The sequence below is a fragment of the Vanellus vanellus genome, assembly GCF_965231255.1.
Source record: "Vanellus vanellus genome assembly, chromosome: 3".
NCBI lineage: Eukaryota > Metazoa > Chordata > Aves > Charadriiformes > Charadriidae > Vanellus > Vanellus vanellus.
This window is the reverse complement of record NC_138907.1, coordinates 31,991,297-32,013,990: the sequence shown is the minus strand read 5'-3', so window position 1 is coordinate 32,013,990 and position 22,694 is coordinate 31,991,297. Positions and strand designations below refer to the sequence as shown.

At 38.6% G+C, this 22,694-nt stretch overlaps 1 protein-coding gene across 3 annotated transcripts in view; it reads right to left on the bottom strand.

Annotated features, from left to right (window-relative positions):
• Window positions 1-22,694, bottom strand: part of CRIPT (CXXC repeat containing interactor of PDZ3 domain) — a 32,844-nt gene that overhangs the window by 7,666 nt on the left and 2,484 nt on the right. The window contains exon 5 of one of the 3 annotated variants that reach the window (XM_082480596.1): window positions 17,309-17,398. The exons of 1 other annotated variant lie outside the window; for it this stretch is intronic. In XM_082480596.1, the coding sequence (XP_082336722.1) occupies window positions 17,358-17,398 (41 nt within the window). In that variant the 3' untranslated portion in view covers window positions 17,309-17,357. Of the gene's footprint in view, window positions 1-17,308; window positions 17,399-18,504; window positions 20,761-22,694 lie in introns of those variants that run through there. One more of the 3 variants, XM_082480595.1, reaches the window with a different exon arrangement.

Genomic DNA, 22,694 nt, shown 5'->3' with positions numbered 1-22,694 from the left:
CTTTTGGAAAATTACTTCTTACAGCAATAACCTGGTCAAAGATGCATCTAGTATTTTTTAAACATTAAATAGTCTAAAAATATGCTTGAAAATTTAATTTAAGTTTGATTTGCTGCTATATTTAAATCTACTCACTTCTACTTTCAACAACAAAGCAATTCCCTCACAAATTTTGATGCGTTCTGCCTATGGTTTTTTGTACTGCTGTGCACCTGCCCTCTGGATTTCGGTTTGCCAATGTAGTAAGCTTATTCCCTAGAACCTCTCTTGGGGCTATCAGTTTTATTTAGATTCCACGCAGATTTGAAATTTATGGCTAAGCTTCGATTTATCTGGCTTGATTCACTGCCCAGTGAAGTCAATGGAAAGTTCCTGTTGGTCTAAAAGGAGGTTAGATTGAGGTATGTTTGTGTGCCTGGTTTGATCTGACATTAAAGTTCTTTTTCTTCCATTAGGTTCCCCATATTTAAAGAGGGTTAGCAAATTGTCACAAAGTACTGAGCTGGTTTCTGAACACACAGATGTGAAGAAAAAAGCATTGCTTATCAGGGTCTGCCCCAGCTCTCACTGAAATCAGCAGCAGATGTTTCATTTACTGCAGTGGAAGCTGAGCTGGAGCTGAACATCAGAACTACATTTATTCCAGGATTTATTCCAGAAAGTGAAAAACAATTGTAAAAAACAGATGGTTTTGCCCTTTCTAGGTCTTTATTGAATTGGAGAGAAGGTTCTGTTCAGAATTGCATGAATTTCATGAAATGCAATCCGTTGATTTAAGTTTCCAAAGTTCTGTGAAACTTTCAGCTCTCATCTTAAAAAAGAAAAAGAACAAAAAGAAAAAAGTAAGTTAACTGCTTTTCAGACTACAGAGAAAGGTGGAAAACCATAAATCCGAAGAGCTCAAATATAAGAAAGCCAAGTCCCTCCTCCCAAAACAATCTGTGGTAAAATGCTATGATCTTTAAATCAGCTTCATAGTTTGGAGGTCTGATTTATTTTGAAATGCTTAGTATTCTTAACGCCTCTGTCTCACTGTGCTGTATAATTATTCTCTGTGCCATGACATTTCCCAAAGATTCTCAACAGAGTCAGCACTCCCATCATGCCAGAGGCTGTCCAAAAAGTCAAAATTTAAAAAGGGGAAAAGTCATGTAGCATGTCAGCAAAATTAATTTTACCATAAGCTAATATGCAAATGGATTTAAAAATACTGTTTAAACTACAGCATTATAGTCTGCCTCGATCTTTGTATAAAATCAAACCGGAAGAGATGTTAGAAGACCTTCTGCAAAAATATCTAAGAATGCATCAGGTTATTTTTTTCTAGAGGGAAACCTCTGTCATATGCAGAATATAATATAGCTTTGGCAAACTAAATGATGCTAAAGCATCACAGGCCAGAAAAAATGGTACACAGATTAAGATATAATATAGAGAAGATCTGTATCTCTATACAGGCATACCAGAAAATATAAACAAACTTAAATACATATCTTAGATAACCATCCTAGGTATATTTACCTTATCTTTTCTAGTGTATTACTTGTCATTACATTAGCTTTTGTGATCTGCAGCATTAATTCATGTATTCTCTCTAGATAATTATGCAGACAGATGTCCCATATAGGACATCATTTTTTCAGGCACTGCACAAACACAATGGTGACACACCCTGCCTCAAAGAGTTTTGTGTCTAAAAGATGATCTAGAACAGAATTGTTGAAAGATAAGACTGCAGAGCCAGAAAGGACTTCAGGAGATAGTATAGTCCAACTCCATGCATTAAGGGCAGCTAAAGTGTGTTCAGATCAACCACAGAGCTATTTGTCCATTTTTCTTGAAAAACTGCAGTGAAGGCTATTATACAACCTACCTATACAATCTATTTTAGCACTTTATATAATCGAATGATGAAAATAAATCATCCTCATTTAGAGCAAAGAAGATATATGTTTAACAGATTGAAATATTTTACTGTTGTAAGGATGAAGAACAGCTGAACATTACATTTTTATAACATCCATTCACGCACTGAAAAATTGTTAAAATCTCTACCCATAACCTTCTCTTTTTTAAGTGAACAAACTAATTCCTTAAGCTTTGCTTTAAGTTGTGTTTTCTAAAATCTGCCATCAGGACAAAGTTTTCCAACTGAGTCCTTAAAAGGATCAAGTAGAGCAGAAAAATTACTTTGCTTGTTTAAAGTATGACAGCCCTGTCCATTCATCCCAGAATGACACTATTTAGTTGACTCATCTGTAGTTGTAAAATACTTTTGTTCTCACATACTTTTCTGTACTGCTACATAGGTGGTTATTTTCTATCATCTACAACTTCTCCCTTCCTTGCTAGGCTAGTTATCCTCTTAAAGAAGAAAATTGGACTGGTTCATCTAATGACAGATTGGGCGGGGGGTGGTGGTGTTGTGGGCAGGTGCTTATCAGTGCCTTATCTTGGCACTCACACATCCATTCTTCAGTGTTTTATGCCAAAACTCTCCTGGGCGTGAAGTTAGGCTGACGAGTTTATAATTTCTGACTTCTCTTTGGAGCTGAATGTGTATTATTTCCTTTTTCCAGACCTTGTAGATACCTGTGATTGCCAATGGTTCAGAGATTAATTTCCGCTAACTGCTTGAGTAAAAGGCAAATCAATAATGTCATACTTTAGGTGAATGGCAAAATCAGAGAGCAATTGCAGGTCATCTACTGTTTGATCCAGAACAGCCACTGCTATACATAAAGATGTCGTCTCAAATTAATAGATACAAACAGGTTTTACCTTGTTCTGATTTGGCCAATACAAAGCCTCACAGGTTCCCCCCATGTACCAAGCAGGGCAAGCCTGCCTTGTGCTTACTGCTGTGTGCACAGCTCATGCTGGTACTGGGAGCCCCACTCCAGTTCTGCTAGCTTTACCATTTTCTTTGTAATGGACATTTTCCAAACACGGTACAAGATTGATTCCATAATAGCATGGGTTAAAGTATAAATGTGCCATTAGGGAAAGCCTGGATGGTTGGTTGGAGTGGCGAGATACATGAATCAAGACTCGGGAAAACAGGCTGCTTTGCATCACTCAAAGGTAGCTTCAGTTGGATGGAGGATGCAGGGAGGGAGAGCCTGGCCGAGGCTGGACCAGACCCACATGGGGTCTGTGGGCACCAGGCAGCGTGCAGCTGAGCCGAGGGGTGGGCAGCTGTGCCATGCTCATGCTATACTGGACTGTGCCGTGCCATGCTGTGCTGGCATGTCCCTCACCAGAACAGGCCATACTCGGTTGTCACAGGTCATGCCATACTGGCACGTGCTGGGCTATACTGGGCTAAAAGGCCTTGCAATCTTGCTACCAGGCTGGGGGATGACTGGAGGAGGCAGGGATGCTCCAGGAATGGCAAGCTGTGCTTCAGGCAAGGGTACCTATGGGGCAGCATAGAATCACAGAATTGTCTAGGTTGGAAGGGACCTTTAAGATCATCAAGTCCAACCATCAACCTAATACTGCCAAAACCACCACTAAACCATGTCCCTAAGCACCACATCTACCTGTCTTTTAAATTAAACAACTTCCCTGGGCAGCCTGTTCCAATGTTTGATAACCCTTCCTGGGAAGAATTTTTTGCTAATATCCATCCCAAGCCTCCCCTGGTACAACTTGAGGCCATTCCTCTTGTCCTATCACTTGTTACTTGGGAGAAGAGACCAACTCCCACCTCTCTACAACTTCCTTTCAGGTAGTTGTAGAGAGTAATAAGGTCTCCCCTGAGCTGCCTCCTCTCCAGGCTAAGCAACCCCAGTTCCCTCAGCTGCTCCTCATAAGACTTGTGCTCCAGACCCCTCAGCAGCTTTGTTGCCCTTCTCTGGACACAGCATGGTCCTTTTCAGCTGCAGGCAAGCCCATCTGACTGGTACCTCCACTGTGTTTTGCTCTCCCACTGGTGTATGGGTATGCCTCCCCCAGATTTGCCTCTTCCTGGTTTCTCCATCCTAGACAGTATTGGCAGAAAGTGTTATCTGTAATGGGAAATGAGTTGTTGAGATCAAGGGTGTTTGAATTTTCCTGGCTCAAACTGCTGTAAATGAATAGAGCCAGGTTTCACTCAGATCTGCACCTTCTGATGGAAATTTTTGTGAGAGTTGTGTAAAGACAGCCTTTCCCCAAAGGAGATAAATTTCAATACCAGTCAACTAGGAGAAAGTTGTGATAACGGGATTACTTTCTACTTGCTCCCTTGCTAGTCAAGTTGCTGTAAACAGAGGTCCTTTTTCCTGTCAGAAGGTTCTAAACCTAAGGATGTCCCGTTCTGGCAGGGCTGTGTAGGAGGGGACTAGAGCCTCCTCTTACTTCAGTTTTAATGTCAGATGCAAAAAGGAGTGAGGCATCTGAAGCTGCTGGTGCGAACATCTTGGGGATGCTCTAGGGCTCAGCAGGACATTCAGACCAGTTATGTCCTTATCCTGTGATGGAGCAGGAGGGCCCCTGAGCAGTAATTGTCATTTGCTAGCTATGAACCGCTTCAGAACCTTCTCCACCCATTGTCTCCTGCAGTACATGAAATATGCCTTACAGCTCTCAGCTGTAAGATTTGAGCACGTGCCTCCCAAGGCCAGGAAAAACAGCCATTCCTGATACAAAGGGTGCACCCAGGGGCTGGCTGGTTTCCTCTTTTCTGGGCAGCACCATATTCCTACTTCTTGAGAAATCATTTTTACTTAATGAGATATCCTGTTGCTGTAACAGCCTATTTTAACTCACGGGTCTGCACGTAAAGAATCTTTTTAATGGAAAAAATTTGTTTCTTTTTTAAAAGGTCCTGCTTCCAAAACTGCCCAGAGTTTTTATTTCTTTTTCTCCATTTTTAATAACATGGATGATAAATAATCTGAGCTTTACTCCCACAGATTACATTTGTATGCTTTAAAATCTTCATTTTCCTTTGGAAATCCATTGCACACATCAGTTCTACCATTGTTATTGTTATTTTTTAAATTATGGATATTCACATAGCAGTAGGTTAGAAAGTCCTCCTATTATTTCTTTTGTTGAAAGTATGTCAAGGATAACCCTTTTAGCGGGGGTTCTTTATGAGTCAGTACTTAAAGATCAACTGAAAAAGCTATCTCCATGTGAAGGGAAAATCAGCAAGTAGTTACAAACGTATTTATCATTAATAAAATGAAAATAAGAAAAAACACCAACATACACAATTTTGTTTATCTTCCATTCTGAGAATCCATTCCAGAGCCACCTTTAAGATGCTTCTCCTTCAATATGTACGAAAACTTGATACTAAAACCAAAGACCAGATCTCAAAAGTGTTTACATGTATGTATTACCTCTGTTCACATGGAGTTTGCCTGGACTAACATGATTAAAGTGATGCTGGTGCCAAAGTGTTCACTGAGTCAGGTCATACTTCAGGTCAGTCACAGCCAGTGCTCTTGAGACTAAAAAAATATCAAGGAGCAATTTAAAAAAACCCCGAACATTTAATGGGTGTTAAGAAGAGAGATTTGCAGAGCTCATCCTTTGTACTTAGCCTGATGGTGCTTTCCCTTTCTTTCCCTACGTTCATCTGGCATTTACCTCTGTTTTTCCCCTGACAAGCTGCTCCATTCTTTGGCAAGTTTAAGGCTATGATAATATTGTAACATCGTTAATAATTGGTAAAGGCATTTTTAGGCAGTACTGCAGTGATGACTTAAGGGAAGGATTTGAATAAAGAACGTGGCAAATAAGCTGCTGGGAAGAAGTATGTACAGAAGAAAGGTACATTATGGAAACTGCGAAAACTACTTTACAAAAAAAACCCCCTCCAATCCTCATTAAATAAATTGCATCTTCTTCTGTCCAGTTTCTCTAGTCCTGGGAAATTTCCTTCCTCTCAAATAAACATTCATTCTTTTTTGTCACTGCTTTCTGGGCTGCAGCCTTTTATTTGTGAAACCAAAAATAATGATTTTATCTAGTGCTTTTGCTGTGACTCATTTCATTCAGGGATCATGGCTTCTGTATGTCAATTTGATTTTGCTCTCATGGTAATTCAAATGTTTGGGAAGAGGTTCCTCTACTCTTGCGGTGCGCAAGGGAGACCTATTTTCTCATCCCCTCACCTCAGCACGCTCAATACTTGTAAACTTGGGATTCTAGTTTGATTTTTCAGAGTTTATTTGTTTTTTTTTCTATATAACAAATCCATGTAATTTGTCAAAATATTGAAAAATTACCTTACAAGTATTGTAAGACTTCACATTTAGAAGGGCATGTCACTGTGCCTTGATTTGCAATCAGTAAAACAAACCGTTAAACAAATCAAGCTTAACCCTAGAAATTTATCACACTGTGACCAGGACTGAAATTGGTCAGAGCTCAACCTTGGTGATGTCTCAGCAATATTCAGATCCAGGCGAATGGTTCAAGACTGGAAATGTACCCGAGTCACAGATTTGAACCCAGAGCAGAATCCTCGCTTTCTTAAATGCATGGAAAGAGAAAAGGGCAGGTCTGGATGCAAATGCCAACTTCCTCTTAGAGCTACTGAGTCTTCAGAGTAACCCCAGAGTTTAACTGCAGGTTTCTTCATTAAAGCCATTTTTAAGGGCTGGAATGTACACCCGCAGTTGCCACTTGGCAAATTTCTCTTTAGCTCTTCGGGCTGTACAGCTCATTTGTTGCATTACAACCGTAAACTCCTTTAGAGCAGAGTTTTCTATAGGTCAGATATTTTCTTTCCAGTAAAAGCTCGACTCTGTCCTTTTAAGTACACTTAGTGATGCTGTCTTGATGAAGGTCATGATAAAATGATGACCATCAAGGATATTGACAGGCTCTCCCTTTATAAGCACCACTTACTACCCTTTTGTAAGTTAGTTATTCTCCAGCTATTTTATGGAAAACATCTGTTTTCCAGAGTTTTGGATGTTGTGTTGAATAAAAGGAAATAAAATGAGAGATAATAGTAAAGAGAATAAAGAAAGAAAAAATGCTGTAAGTTCTTAAAGCCCAGCGAGGTAAACCAGAACAGCTGATGCTTATCCCTAAAGGGATATGTAAAATAGTAGCTTCTTGGGAAGGTAGTTTTAGGAGCATGAAATGGGAAAGTAGTTGTATCTGTGGGATAAAGCAGTCCAGAGCTGGTCTCTCTAGATATCCACCAAAAGTGATAGAGTAACATTTACTTCTGTAGCTAGATAGCTGAAAGGTGATGGCCTAGTAAGGAGTAAAGCTGTTCTTTGGGCATTCAGAATTCCCACTGAAGTGAATTACTATAACAGGAGTATTGTTCATGTAAACACTGTGCAAGCTACACCAAGGAAATATCTCTATCCAAAGTCAGACAAACTTAATCCAAATTTTACAGTCATTGGCTTAATCTTGAGATCTGTCCACAACTGAAACTCCCACTGCATTTATTTGCTTGAATGACATTTAAACAAACCAGATGATTTTTTTCTCTCCAGTAGAACTTTCAGGTTTTTTTGCTTCAGCCATACGCTTTGTCTATACAAGTGCTGCTTTGCTAAAGCTTTCTCTGTTTATGGTCCCAGTACTTACTCCATGCAAAACCTTGGCAGCTTGAATCATTTGGAATGAGTAAAAACATACCTGCCTGCTTTCTTCCTTACCAAAAATCCTACTTGTGATCCAGACATGCACAAACTGTGCCTCAAAGTATACTGATTAATAATTTGAATCACTGTTTTAATTACAATTTAATCTGGCAAATAGAAATTCCTGACTTGAATAGTTTATCACTTTCCATTCCCATGTTTTTCGCACTTCCCAATAAAAGTTGGATTCTCATTGATTAACATTCATTTGCAGCATAATGTCGCCTCCACATTAAATTGGTCCTTCTTTTTGCTAATCAGTAAGACACATTCTCTATATACACAAGCACTTATTTAAAAAGACATATTTATTCAGATTTCTAATGTGTATATTTTATGATGATAGAAAAAGGTAACTGATAATTCTTAGAGTTGATTTCTTTTTGATTCCTGATTAGTGTTAAGCTACATTTAGGTGCAAATTGGAATTCAAATACAACTCAAACATTCAGAATATTAAAGTAGTGTTTTATTAACTGGATAAAATCAGGTTAAATTCCTAGCTATAGGAATAAAAAGGCTTGTCAAAAGAAAATTTCCATTTAAAATGTCACCTTATCTTCACGCACTGAATGATTGTTCCTAGGCATTCCATCCTTCACAATGTTAAAAGTACTTTTCTGAAACTGGAGGAAACTGAGTTTCTCACCTTCTTAACATCTCAGCTGTAAACCACCTCTGTGCGTGCAGCTTACCTCTACAACTACCATGCTTTATGTGTTTGACTTATTGACGCTTTCAGAATTTCAGATGCAGCACTGAATTTCCTATTGATATTCCCATGGCGGGTGGGTTGGAACTAGACGAACTTTAAGATCCCTTCCAACCTAAACCATTCTACAATTAATAGGAAGGCATGCAGGCTTGAAGACCACAGCTCAAGAGCTCAGCGTTTACAGTTTCTGATTTCACCTATGCTGCTGTGACCATGGGCAGCCCCATAGACTTTGCACAGAAATCCTTTTCAGTCCTTGGTTTATTTATACTTCACCTTTCCTTCTAGGATCACTCCTTCTAGTCATGAAGCACTTATACCCTTTCTTTTTGCAGGTATGCATCAGATACTTATGAAGAAAGTGGTTGCACTAAGCAAGCTTGCAAGGTAACTAGATGTATGTAGACAACCAAATCTGTGGAATACTATAGTTAAGGTGCAAGAGGCAAATCAGAACTGAGACTGAGTGGTGGTGAACCACTCAAAAGGACAGACTCAAAGCGAGGAATGAAGTCTTGATACTGTGGTAGTGCTGTACCTCTTCCTTCGACCCATGAAAAAATTGGCAGACAGCTCTGCAGCGTCTTCCAACCTGAAGAAGTAGAAAGACCTCCAGGCAGCAGCTCCAAGGTACACAGGTGAAACTCCATGTCCATCTCAAGCTCTGGGAATACTTTCCCCTTCTCATGGGAGGGAAGGGTCTCTTACAGGTAACGGGAACAGTGATGATAGATTGTTACCGGTATCAACAAACCACAGACAAAGATTATGACAGTGATCTCAAAATAATATTTTTTAGTAGGAAATGAGGGGTTACACAGTATGATTTTATTATAGTTTATATAGTTACTTGCAGCTTTTTCATGGCAGGACTTTTTCATGCCACGGAAATGCTGTCTTTTCTGACACCATTTTCCAATCAGACTTCTTGAAAGCTTGCAAACAAAACAATCACAATCATCTACAAGCAGCAAGAGATTGGCAGGAGGGTGTTCTCTGTGAGAGGTACTTAATTGAGGAGTTGGCACCTCACCCTGAACTGAAATAGCCTCATGGGCATGCTGCAAATATTTTCCTATTGCCCAGACTTCTCGGTGGGGAGGGACTTGGCAGGAAGCTAAGGTCTGTATGAAGGGTAGGTTCTGTGATCTGTTTAGTTAAGATCTAACCACCAAGCGTACATATTTTACTGGCAGCTGCTGATGGCCCTGCTGGTCATCTGCTACATTTGCCAGATTAGTTTTGTAAGCAAATCAGGGATACCCATAACTTTCAGACTGGTGCCTCTTTCTGGATACAAAGAAAGATTTCTCACAAGTGAGAAGATCTACTTCCTGTTGAAGGGGCTGAGGCTATTAAATAATGAGCAAACTCCTTACATTTGAAAAAATGGTCCACATACTAGAGCCAAAAATAATAAAAATGTTTGCCGGTGACCATAATATATTCCTGCTGCAACAAATGCACTGTGATATTGGAGGTTGCTTTATAGTTGTGATAGCAAGGCTGATAATGCACTGCAAATAGATCACGCTGGTAAAATATGACCTCTTTGTTGTTGGCTGACAGATGTCTCATGGAAAAAGCAGAGGTTTTCATATGCTGACCTTAGAAGATTGTAACTACATTTAAAAAAGACATGGATTAAAATAAGTGGGTGCTGGGGTAACTTCGGTCTGACAAAAACTAGGCTGGAGGGAAGTAGCAAATGGGTTTAACCATAGCTGAACCACAGACTGTGAGGCACGTACGTCACTGGCTTATGGTAACAGGACTGGGAGTCCCCTAATGCCTTCCTTCAATGCACCCCAGAACGGCTATACCAGCCACCTAATCTAAACTGCCATAGCAGCTGAGTATTAAAAAAAAACCCCCAAACCCAAATCAAAATATTTTGAGAGAGAAGTCTACAAAGGAGGATACAGTAATGGTAATTAGTACATAAGATATCATAAATAGGCCTGTATGTCTAACAAATTTTTAATCAGATTACATATGGTGGTGTACAATCATTTATATTCACTAACAGTCAGGATAACACCTTTTCAAATACTCAAAGCTTTAGACCTGCCAGCCCAGTACTCCTCATTAGCACTACACTTACTGGCTTTACAAAGCATTAAAGAAATGCTTCTAGCACAAGAGCTCTCTTAGTTACTTGGTGTTAGAATTTGTTGGTGTGTACCTGGAGTGCAGTAGGACCAACTCAATGTTACTTTACAAGTACTGGCAGTAGCAGCAGGGTTTGTGAGATCCTACTTTACTTCATCTAGTTTAAGACCAGCTTACAAAATGGATTGCTCTTACAGTCAATGAAGTTCTGAAACCTGCTGGGCTGCCCACAGTCATAGAAGTACAATAATGCCTGGAGGTTAATCATAATGCCTGCTATTAAAAAGTCAGGAACAGCTACACAGTCCCAGTGTATGACTGTCATCTCCTTTTGGGAGATTTTAGGGGAGATTTTGAGCCAGCTCCTAAAGCTGATTTTGCCAATGACCCTGATACCATGACCTTGGTGAAGTCATTTGCAGCTAGCTCCACAAAAGAAACACAGTGTTCCAGTTCTTCATTGTGAGGCCAACTCATGTGCAATGGGATCTTCAGCCTTGAGATGGGCACTGCAGCTTTCCTGCACAAAAGACTCTGTTGTGGCGGAATCAAGGATGAGATCCTCAAAAAGCAACAATCTGAGTGAGAAGCTACCTAAGCTGTGTTAAGGTCATAACACTTAAAGGTTGCTAGGTATCAAATTGCCAAGATGAAGAAGAGGAACATGTCTTCAGTTAGACTTTCACCATAAACTCCCTTCTAGAGATAAAAGGCAGATTATTCTTACAGGAATGAGGAATACACAGTGGGTGATATATGGGTTTTCTGATTAACTGAAGCATGTTTACATATTGACTATTGAAAAACAGCAGTTCATTTCAGAGCTGTTCTCAGAAATTAAGAATTATACTCCTGTGAACTTTAGTCCAGATTTATAATATTTTAGAATACTAAACTAAGGTTGAACATTGAACAAATCAGTTCGTGGACACATATGCATGGTATTGCTCAGTGTTGACAAACAGCAGGACAGTTACCAGCGTCATTCTTGCAGAAGATCCAAAATCCAAGGAAGAATTTTCTCATGCTGATCAAGAATTAAATGGAAACAGATTCTGAATCACAGTTTGACGGCACTAACAGTAAAAACAATTGCCAGACACCGATAACCATACGGGGTATGTTTGGAGAATCTGTACAGGAGAAACAGCTATTTCACAGCTTTGTTCTCACCTCTTGTTAGCACCTTGCAGTCTCCTAAAATTCCTGCTAAAGGATGAATGTATTTAATTCATAGCTACCCAAAAAACAGACAAGGTGTTTTCTCACTGTTCACAGCATAATGCCACTGTAACATTTTACTAGCCAGAATCTAAAATGACCTACTCATCCCCACACAAGAAATCAAAACCAAACCAATTCATCCCAACTACTAACAAAGCTGACAGAAGACAAACTTAACTATATATCCCCAAAGACACTCAGGCATTACCCAGATTTCAGCAAGAGCTGAATGACTACATACCTTTGGGGATCCAAACCTCACATTTGAGGATTCTGTCCCATTTCAAAGGATTCTAACAGTCACTTTCCAAAAGATGCTTTGATAAAAAAAAAATATCCCAGCCAGGATCCTCCCTATGAACAGCCAGAACATACAGGTTTGATGGAATCTGCTTCTACACTGCCCGCTATACTTTCTGGCAGGCAGAATTAGGGTACAAGCTAAAATTCCAAGCTAGCATGGCAAGACAAGCACACCACAGTGCTTCAGAAACTCCTGTCTCACAAGCTGCCCTTTGGAATCATATCCACTGGAAAAATAGCAAGGCAATTACATGCTTGTTCCTAAAAGTGATCAACAGAAATTTGGTTAATTGGACTACAATGAAATATGGATAAGTGGCTGCAGAGAACCATTCACCTCCAGAACTGCCCCTTTCCTCCATACAAATGCTTCTACATCCTGAAATTAGTACTCTCAAATACATAGAAATGTTATGAGGCCTTCTGCGGGAATCAAAGAATAGTACAAAGCTGTATTTGTTCAGCCCTCAAAAAATATTTTTAATGCTTTTCCTTAACCTAAAGCAATTTCCTAGGACAGATTGGAAAAGGGCTGAATGATATACTGTATCATGTGATGATACTATAATACGTATATTGCATGGTATAAGTCAGCACTGCACTATCAGCCTGTTTTGATATATGGAGAATGCTCAATCACCAGTTAGCAGGCTGCCTCATTCCTCCTGTGAAGGTAATTTATTTATCACTAGCTGGAAATTCCAGCTCAGAAGTCCTGTTTGCCACTTTCTGAAGGGAATACAGAACCAACAAGGTAACACAATGCTGTTTCTTAAGATCTCTGCAATCAGTCTCTCCAGATCCTTACGCATAAAGAAAAGATCAGCTGCTATTGTACTGCTATTTACCTGTTAGTGGCAAGCAGACTTTTTATTAAAGCTTTGTTGCAAATAAACCTGCAGTATCAGTAAATCCGATACAAATTCTAAATGAGACAGAACAAGTGGCATTTTTTTATATACCATGACCAATATGCCACATTTTGTATTTTATTCATCCTGTGCAGTACCTTATTACACAGCTTGATGTGAGCACTTGTTCTCAATGAAACCAATTCAATGGGAATTAGGTCCCTAACTACTTTTAAATGTCTGCACCTCTGAGCCGACCTAGGAGCAACACCTGGAGAAAAAGATACTATTCTAATAAAGAGTGGCAAAATCTGACTGTTTACCTGAAATTGAATCAAAAGTTTATCTTTTATAGATATTTGGGGGTTTCTTCCTATCGGATTATCAATTTATTTTAATACTTGCTCTTTCTTCAGCATTCTTAGTTGTGTCGTGCAAATGTACTTTGAGATATAGTTGTGTGTTCCTCAATGCATTGCAATCCTGTTGACCCATCTTCTTGATAAAACATTGCCCTACAACAACCTGGATATGCCTTAATCTTTGGCAGAATGGAGATAATATATCATAACCCATAAGTGTCCAAATAAGAACAAGTTAAACTGATAATTTTATTTATGAAATGTTCAAGAACTATCACATTTCCTGCCTAACTTTAATCAACACTGAAAGCTGAATAATTATACAGAGAAAGTGTTTACACAAATAAAACAGCTGCATAGCCCAAAGTATTAAGTACTGGTGGTGAAACTTACATACGTGAACATAAACACATATAAAATGTTAAGGAAAACTGTTTGAATGGACCTCCAGGGGGAAAAAAATCCTGTATAAAAACGATGTTCTATTTGTTTTCCGAATTAACTCATTCCTTTGTTAAAAGGGTTCTTGTGTCAAGCTCTTGTCTTAGTCTGCTCTGATCACACAGGTATCAAAAGTACTACACACACAAAAGACACAGAGAGACAACCTATCTCCTAGCAATCTACGTATATCATAGTTTTTTTAAAATAAGTTCTAACCCCAACCTGACACCAATTTTCTTGGCAGCCTTGGACAAATGAGCTGAACGGTTCTTATTTATCTACCGGGCACGGCGTTGCAATGGAAAATTAGCACTTACGAAGTGCTCAATGACAGAAGCATGCACTTGTGCTCCACACACTTTTACTGTTGCTAGTACTACAATTTCCCCCCTCAATCTAAACATTGATTTTTCAATACAAATATAAAGGCAGGAATAAAGCCAGAGCATATGGCACTTTATGGTACAGCCATCTCTCTAAAATTGCATTTCACAGTTAGCATGTGACAGGTGCACTTGTCAAAACCTGGCTAACCTATATATTCACCTCCAAGCAATCTTCATGACCTTGCCATATATAGTCTTATATGGACAGGATTTGAAACTTCTAATTATTTGCTTAAATAAACTTAGCAAACTTTAAAAAAATTGTCCCTGGCACCCAGCTGTTTCTGAAAAAAAGCCCAATCTTCAGAAACCTTTCCTGGAATAAAATGGCATGAGGACTGCAAGCTAGTTTATATCCATAATATTTGCACAATCATTTGTCTTTAATTTAGCTAAGATAAATAATTTTAAAAGCTTTCTCTTTTATAATGAATGTATGTGACAGTCTTTAAAAACTAAGTTTTTTTTTCTTCAGGTACCATAGTACCCGGTTGTCTATTTTTAACTCAGTGCAACTATTAATGCTGCACTTACTCGAAGTTCAGCAATAACATATGCTTGTATGTTAGCCAGGTGCAGAGAGGTAATAGGAAATAATAGGAAATCTGGATAAAATGGAAAGAAACGGCGGTATTATCACAAAACCTTAAGAAATGAATTGCTTTCACTGTTCTCTAACAGAGTTTTCCTAGAAGCGTCAAAGATTCACTCACACAGTTCACTATTTGTAATGTTTTAGAGTCTAGACAGATATTAAATTTGAACAGTTTGACTCCTAAAGTCTGAATTCTGCTGCCCTTGCTAGCAGTCACTTTTTTTTCTTAGCTACCACCAGGACAGGCACACAGAGCCTCTCTGCCCAGAGTCTCCACACTGCAGGGCGCCACACAGAGCAAGTTCACAATGCCCCCCTCTTCTTCTTCACTGCAGCCCTACCAAATCTATGTAAATCCATATTGGTCTACTTACCTGTCCACTAATCCTGACTTAGGCTGGGAAATGTGCCAGTTTGGCAAGTTTCTGAATTTAGATTTTACATGTCCTGATGACAATGGCAACAATTAATGTTACTAATATCTTATTATCCAAACAAAGATTTATATTAAGATTAGAGCAACTAATCTCTCAGTCCCTGCTTCAGGCTGTCCGCAAATTCAGGTTGACACCACTGCATGCAGAAAATAAGCCTGACCTTTTAAAAAATTCTGTGAAACCTTAGTAAGTAGGGACTACCTGAAAAAACAAACAAACAAAAAACCAAGACAAAACAAACAAACAAAAAATCTGAAAATCAGTAGAATTACTCTTCCTTATATCACTTTTGCTTCCTTCCCATCCTTTAGGAAACAATGATTTTGGAAGTCATATAAGGAAGCTATTCATCACTGAAATGTCATCACTTTTTAAAAAGCCTTCCATAGAAAGACAGAGACCTAAGACGGCAGAGTTAAGTCTTTGCTTAATCCAATTAGCATTTAAATATTTTAATCAATAAAAGATGACAACTGGACTGGGCTAGATGCCAGCTCCCTGAGAACTGTGCCTTTCGTCACACATAGTCTCAGTTGCACTGATGTGTTACTGAACAGTAGTAAACATACAAGAACAGTAAATCTGGGAGCTGTATAAACTTAAAATGTTTACCTCTTATGTCAGCAAAAGGAGTAACAGAAAATTAACAGCAAAGAGTAAAAAGGACTGAAAATTATTTATCTAAGAGGCCTGCTATAAGACATATTAGCCAGTAGAAAGTGGCAAATGTGAGTTCTGTGTGTTTGCATGTGACCTGAAACAGTTAAAAAGACTGATATCTAATCATCATAACCATGATGAGGCAGGAAAAAAAAAAAAAAAGTCTTAGCATTTGTTTTCCCAATACCACTTGGCAGACAAGCATATCGTTTAAGTGCCTTTGCTGGAAGTGCTTATGCTTAATGAATTGCTAACATTGCTAAGTTCAGTCTGCATCTTTCAGTGCAAGAGAGAGACAGAAAGGAAGAAGTAGTTTCTAGAGGTTTCTACTAGAAAGCCAATCTGGAAATGTCTGCTTAATTAGGTAATTATTTGGCCATCAATTCAGTGGTGCCTGAAAAATCTACTTCTTATTTATCACAAATGAACGGCAGCAGGGAAAAAAACCATAAGTGTCAGAAGTATCTTCATGAACCATGTAAGAAAGTAATCTTTACCAGTAATACCCACATGGAGAATACTCCACTCAGTTCTTCCTTCAGTTTCTTGGCAAGATTTCAAACAAATTCTTCCAGGTCCCATCAACACATTTGTTCCTGTTGCCCTAAACTGGGTGAAAGAAGTGCTCCTTGTCAACAGAGAACTCGCATTTCCTGCAGGTGTTAGCCAGACATGATGATCACGTGTATACCTCGTGCAAGTTCTGCAAAGTGAACTATGGCCCCCACCCCTAAAAGCTGAGGAAAAATCAGTTTCTGATGAATTTCAGATGATAACTTCTTCCATAAAAGCACAAGTCTAGGAGGAAGACAAGCAGTTCAAAACTTCCTATGAGGCTCATTTATAATCCTCACTAAAAGAAACATTTGGCTCTGTTATTCGTAAGGGCTGTCATCGTGCCTTATCAGATTGTCCAACCAGTTCTGCTGATTAGGAAAGCAAAAATATTTTTGCTTAATAGCAAACCCCAGCTGTGATGCGGCAATATGTTCATTCTCTCATTATATTCATTCAGGGTGAGTTTCCTCGTCACCAGTATTCCATTTTGCACCCTGCCACATTTTGTTTCTAAACCAGTGATCTGGTAAGATCCGGTAAGAGATACCTGCATGATCCCATGCTGAACCAGTGCTCACTGAGCAGACAGTTCTATTAAGCAACCTGTAAGTCAGTGACTGGGCAGAAACATCCAAAGTAAATGACAGAAAGGGGCCCATCTTTAGGCCCTATATACTTACAGGAGATCAGGAAGCTCAGTTTCAATCCAGGGAAAACAATGACTTGTTTAAGGGATTTTTTAAAGACTTTATTAGCCCCAGATTCTTATTCTTAGAGGCCCTGTCACAAATTAAGTTTTGCCATACCAAATGCAAATAGACACAGCTCCTGCTCTTGGCTGACTGTCTTTCAATGACTAATGAATCTCTCATGCTGGGGATTCTTTCTGCAGCTGGGACACTTACAGCTTTGTATTAGAAAAATATAGCAACACGGTTCATTGCATTACTTCATGCAGCTGCTTAATTCAATCTACTGGTTTTTAATTTTTGCACATACCTCTTACATCCACTGATAATACAATGGCATTCTTGCCCAGAATTTATGATGGCGAGATTGGCAGAGGGTCCTGGCCTCAGTGTCTCTGGGTAGAGCAACACTCAGCTAGTACAGAACTGGAGTATTTGTGCAACCTGAGGCACTGCAGAGAGATGAGGTGATGATAGGAGCGATACAAGAACAAGCACGTAAGTGCAGCAGGTTTACAATCTGAAACCTGTACATCTCTTATTTTGCTAAATAAGAGATTTTGGTGAAAGTCTGGGCCATTCTCAAGCAAAACTGAATGCAAAGTGGTCAGTGACATCCCTGTATATAAGATAAAGTCTTTCTTGGTATCATTTTGATAATGAAGGAACAGAATAAACCTAAGAGGGGAAAAAAAGCCTGCCCCATTTCTACAGGTAAACAATTAAAATAGTCCTAATGCCTTGGAACAGTAGTGACAAATGACTATCCTGGATGGTCCTTTCCCAAGCTTCTGCAGCAGAAAGAACAGGGTTAAAAAAACAAAACAAAACAAAAAAAAAAACATCACAGTAGCAAATGGTGAGGATGGGGAAGAACGTGAGAACACCCCAGTTATTTTTCATCTGACTGGCTGCTACAGGCACAGTAACATTTTCATAGCTAATCTGTTTTTTTCTCTCAATAATCTGCATCAAAATGTTGCTTATAGTTAGCTCAGTAATAGCTCTAGCCAATGAACACACAGAAACAACAAGGACAGTATAGGAATTCAGCAGTACTGAGGAAAATTCTAATCCTACTAAATTTGGCAACACAAATCTCTTATGTAAGATGTGATTTAGAGGACAGTCTCATCATCCGGGAACATTACTGTGTTCTTCTCAGAACATTAAACAAAAATGGCAACTTTCCATTACAGATTTTCTTTTGCTTTTCACTGCATCATGTCTCAGGAAAGGTGTCCCATGCTAACAAGACATTTTTAGTATCAACAAAAATGCTTTTATATGATAATTCAATTATACTGAAGGTGTATAAAATTTTAAAAGCTAAGCTGAAATGCTTCTTTGCCAAGATTGCCTTGAAGTGTGGTGCATCTCAGAGGTGCAGGAGAGGGCTTGTGATCTAAATTTAAAGTGATGGGTCTCCAAAACAATGCTTGGAAAATGGGCTTTTCTGAAAGGTGACTATTACACCAGCAAATTTTACAGATCTCAGGAACTGAACCTCTCATGACACTAAGAAGGTTCAAGAGCTACAGATGGAAGATCCCAAGCATGTACAAACCACTCAATAAAGCACTGTTTGTAATGACTATCAAAAAAACAAAACAAAACCTGTCCTCCTTTTCCAACAAAAATACATTTTCACATGCAAAAGCAGCTGCCCAGTAATAGGATACAGGTGCACAAAAGCTCTATTCACAAAATAATTATGAACACAGGATCATACCATTTAAAACCCTGTTCTTAAATCAGTTACAAAATGAGGTAAGAGTTCATTCAGTGCCAACATTTACAGAGTGCAATAAACATTCAATTCATACCATGTATGCAAGAATTACAAACAGTAATGCTCCTAAAATATAGATACTGGCAAGTTTTAGGAGGACAAGAAAAGAAGTTTTATTCAAAGAATAGCAAAAAAAAAAAAAAAAATAATCAATCAATCTTATAGAACACACCCATAAAGCGTGAAGAGTTCAAAGAATATCAGAGAATCTGCCATCTGAAATCGCCACACATTCTGGCAACAAGTACTTGCTGCAAAATTTGAAGCTAATTACAGACATTTTCTTTTCATCCATATAAAGGGTGTGCCATAAAGATGTACACTAATCCTAGAATTCCATGATGTGTTTGGAAACAAGTGGCCACCACCATGTGGAAATAACTTTGCAGGACGCCAGCTATCACCAGCTAGCTAATCCATGTACTTCCATTCAATTATTAAGGTAGGTGAAGCTTTTAAAATGAAAAGCAGCAGCATTCCTCTCTTCTTTTGGGGGACCCAGCTCATTCCACTATCCTGACAAAGCTTCTTAGTAGATAAAATATTGAAAAGAATTGCCATTTTAGCAACTGCAAGATGTCAACACATTTGGAACAAGAAACTTTGGTGACAAATGCTCAATAATGGATAGTTAAAGGTGATAGGAAATGTCAGGCAACTCCTTTAGAGGGCTACTTACAGCAAAGAAGATAATTATATCCCCAGTATTCTTTATTTTCTCCCACTAAGACATAGAAAGAACAGCAGTTTTTCAGTCTCCATTGGTCATGCAGTTATCTCAGTAATAGATGTGAGAACAAAAGGAAACCTAAAACAGAGTATCTATTCATAGGGAAATTCCCATTGATAGTTTTTCTGTTACAGTTGAATGTTGTAAAAGTGTAACAGATTGCCAAGAGGAGATTGCTTGGAGGAGCAAACACTTAAACAGGTCTAGTTAAAACCCCACCATGAATTAAAAGTACCATTCTCTTCCCTTAAAATGCATGCATAGTGAACATATTACTCCCCACAAGAGAAATTGCTTTCTTATGTAGAAACTAACCAAAGGACAAAAAGAAATGCGGAGCTACACTCAGCCTCTCATGTTCAGAGTGGCTCACTTCAAATCTTATATCAAACCAATGCTGAAGAGAAGGCAGCCTGTTTTGATCTTTCGAATTTGACACGTATATAAGCAATTACATCATAGAATTCAAAAGCCAGTTTCAAACCAAGTATTTAAAGCCAGACTAACTTAGGAAATTATGAGACTGGGACCTGCCATTAGAAACCGATGCTCATTATTGCCTTGGGCCACCAGATGCCATATGTTAAGCCTCCTTAGAGGCTGATGGGGGGATAGCTGATCAGTCTTACTGCCAAAGTAAGAACTGGCAGAGTAACACATTAGATTCAGTAGTTCAACAATTTGATTTAACCAACCGTACTGTAGGCAGAAACAAAATTCAACAGGACATTGTGTTAAAATCTGAAGAGCAATACTTAGGGGAGGGGATAATAGTTTGGGGTAAGAGTAATTATAAATACCTATAAGCACAGAACTAAATGAAGATACTATTTTAATGAGGTGATATAAGCTCATACTTTATACATCTATAAAATATTACTATCAGACAAGCAGAAGATTCAAGATACTGCAAAAGAATAAAGTGTTAATCTCCAGGACCTGTGTTACAATGGTAACATAGTTTCAACCTATCCACTAGGATCCTCTCATGCACTTCGAACTCTTTCAGTTGCTGCAAACCACTACCTTTAAATATCAGTTAACATTAGTGCTAAAACAACAAAAATCAAATATTACGTACAATTCTAGGCAAACAATCAGGCTATCTTTACCTCTCATCTCATTCCAGATACATGTATTATCTTCCAGAAATATTCACAAATGATTTTAGAGAAAAGTTAACTGTACAAAGACACAGAAGTTAAAGTTCATAAAAACACTAGTCAATTAGACAGAAGTTTGCTTGTAGTTCTTCGTATCCAAGACCTTCTTGCCACACATTGAGCAGATGCCTATAAGCACACAAAAGGTGTGTAAATTATTTTCAAATAATTACAATTTTCTTCAAAAACAGTTGCATGTTTTTGTAAACATAATTTTCAAGAAATTGTTTAAATGACCTCTCATTGACAATCTATCTGTGCATTTTCTCACCAGATATTGCAATATGACTTCTAACACAAATTAGTATTTGCAGCATATGTGTAATGCTACCACTTTAAAAAAAAAAAAAAAAAAAAGCTCTATTTTGAGAGCATTACGATTCACAACACTACTGAAAGCCTCTGTTGTTTGCTGGAATACTGGAAGAAAGCCAGGAACAGCTCCCATCTGGCAAACAGGTAAAAATGGTGTATTATTAAACTTTGTAAGTCCTGTAGCCGAAACGAGGCCCAAGACAGACAGAAAGTAGCTAGGCTAAGAAAACCTAGTCACCAACGAACTGACTGCTAAATGGAAGATTATCAGGTAGGGAGCTTCAGCCAATTGAGAAAGCTGAGAAAAATATGGTTTCATAGAATTTAGCTATTCATAGAGCAGTAGACCTGAGAAACAATGGACACCAAGAATACTTGAGAGTTGAAGTGAAAATGACCACTGACATCCCAGAGGGCTTTGACCTAAACTGAAATACTGGCAAGTCAGAAGACTAGAGCAGCAAAAAGTACACAAGTTGGGCAGGGGCAGAGGGATGGGTTGTCTCCATATTTCCCTCTTCTTCTAAAGCAGAAAGGTTCTAAATCTTTTGTCTGGTAGGGCTACATCTCATTCTACAAGACCATTCATCAGCAGACAAAAAAAATGTCAAGTAGCAACTATTCCTGTTAACTCTCTTCAAATCACGTGCTTTCATATATTGACATCATGTGACTGGACCTGTATCTATGAGTCTATTAGGAAAGACAAGAGCATGGAAAATGCCACATGATTTACTTTAGATTGCAAAGTCCAGCCCACTTCAGGTCTAATTTGAGGAGTCATTAACTTTTGATTGCCTCTCAATTTCAGAGATATGCAACAGTTGAAGAACTAAGCTGTATGACTGGATTTGATTCAAGAAACATGCCACAGCCACAGCTTTGATGGTCAGAACTAGAACTTAAAGCACTTAAGAGTTCTGAATTTTATGAAGAAACCAGACTCAACCTGAAAGGATACACAAGCAGACAAACACAAAATCCTGAAGCCCACCCAAACCAGCCATAAGCTAAAGAAAGAGAACAAGGTTCTACCATATGGGATAGAGGCAGCCATCTGGTGAGCATCTAGCAACCAGAAAAGGCAACCCTCCTACAGCAGGCTGCTAAATCACTGACTCAGTGAAACAGTGCACATTTATAGAACAATTAAGTAATTTCATGAACAAACCTTACTACTGGTTAGCTGTAACTCTACATCTAACAATTGGTTGACCCCCATGTCTGTGGGCTATGTGGAATCCTCAGTATTTATCACATAACAGAGTTCATGTTGCTTTTTTTTCTGCTCCAGGAATTCCTAAGTTTGAGCCCTTTTGCTTACCCACTCAAAATCAAAAGATTAGTAGAAGTTTTATATCCTTAAGGCTCTCCATCAAATTTCCTTGAAACTGATCTATTTTCCCTCAGGAGTTTTTGAACAGTTTTTAACAGTACTGAAGACTTACTATGAATATGGGAGATAGAAAGCTTCCAGGTATAAGCAGAATTTCAGTGCAGTCATTCACACATAATTCATAAGCACAGAAATATTTTATATATTATGTACTGCACAGTGCAATATCTTGCTTTCTAGGGATGATTATATTCTTCTTTTTCATTTTTTAGTTTCACCTTAAGCCAACTGGAACAGAGACGCCTATTAGAGAAATTAACCTTCCAATGGCCTATGTTAAGCCACTGAATAAATAAGAATACATGCAGGCACAAAGACAACCATGAGCATGATTTGCCTTCAGAGATTTCTT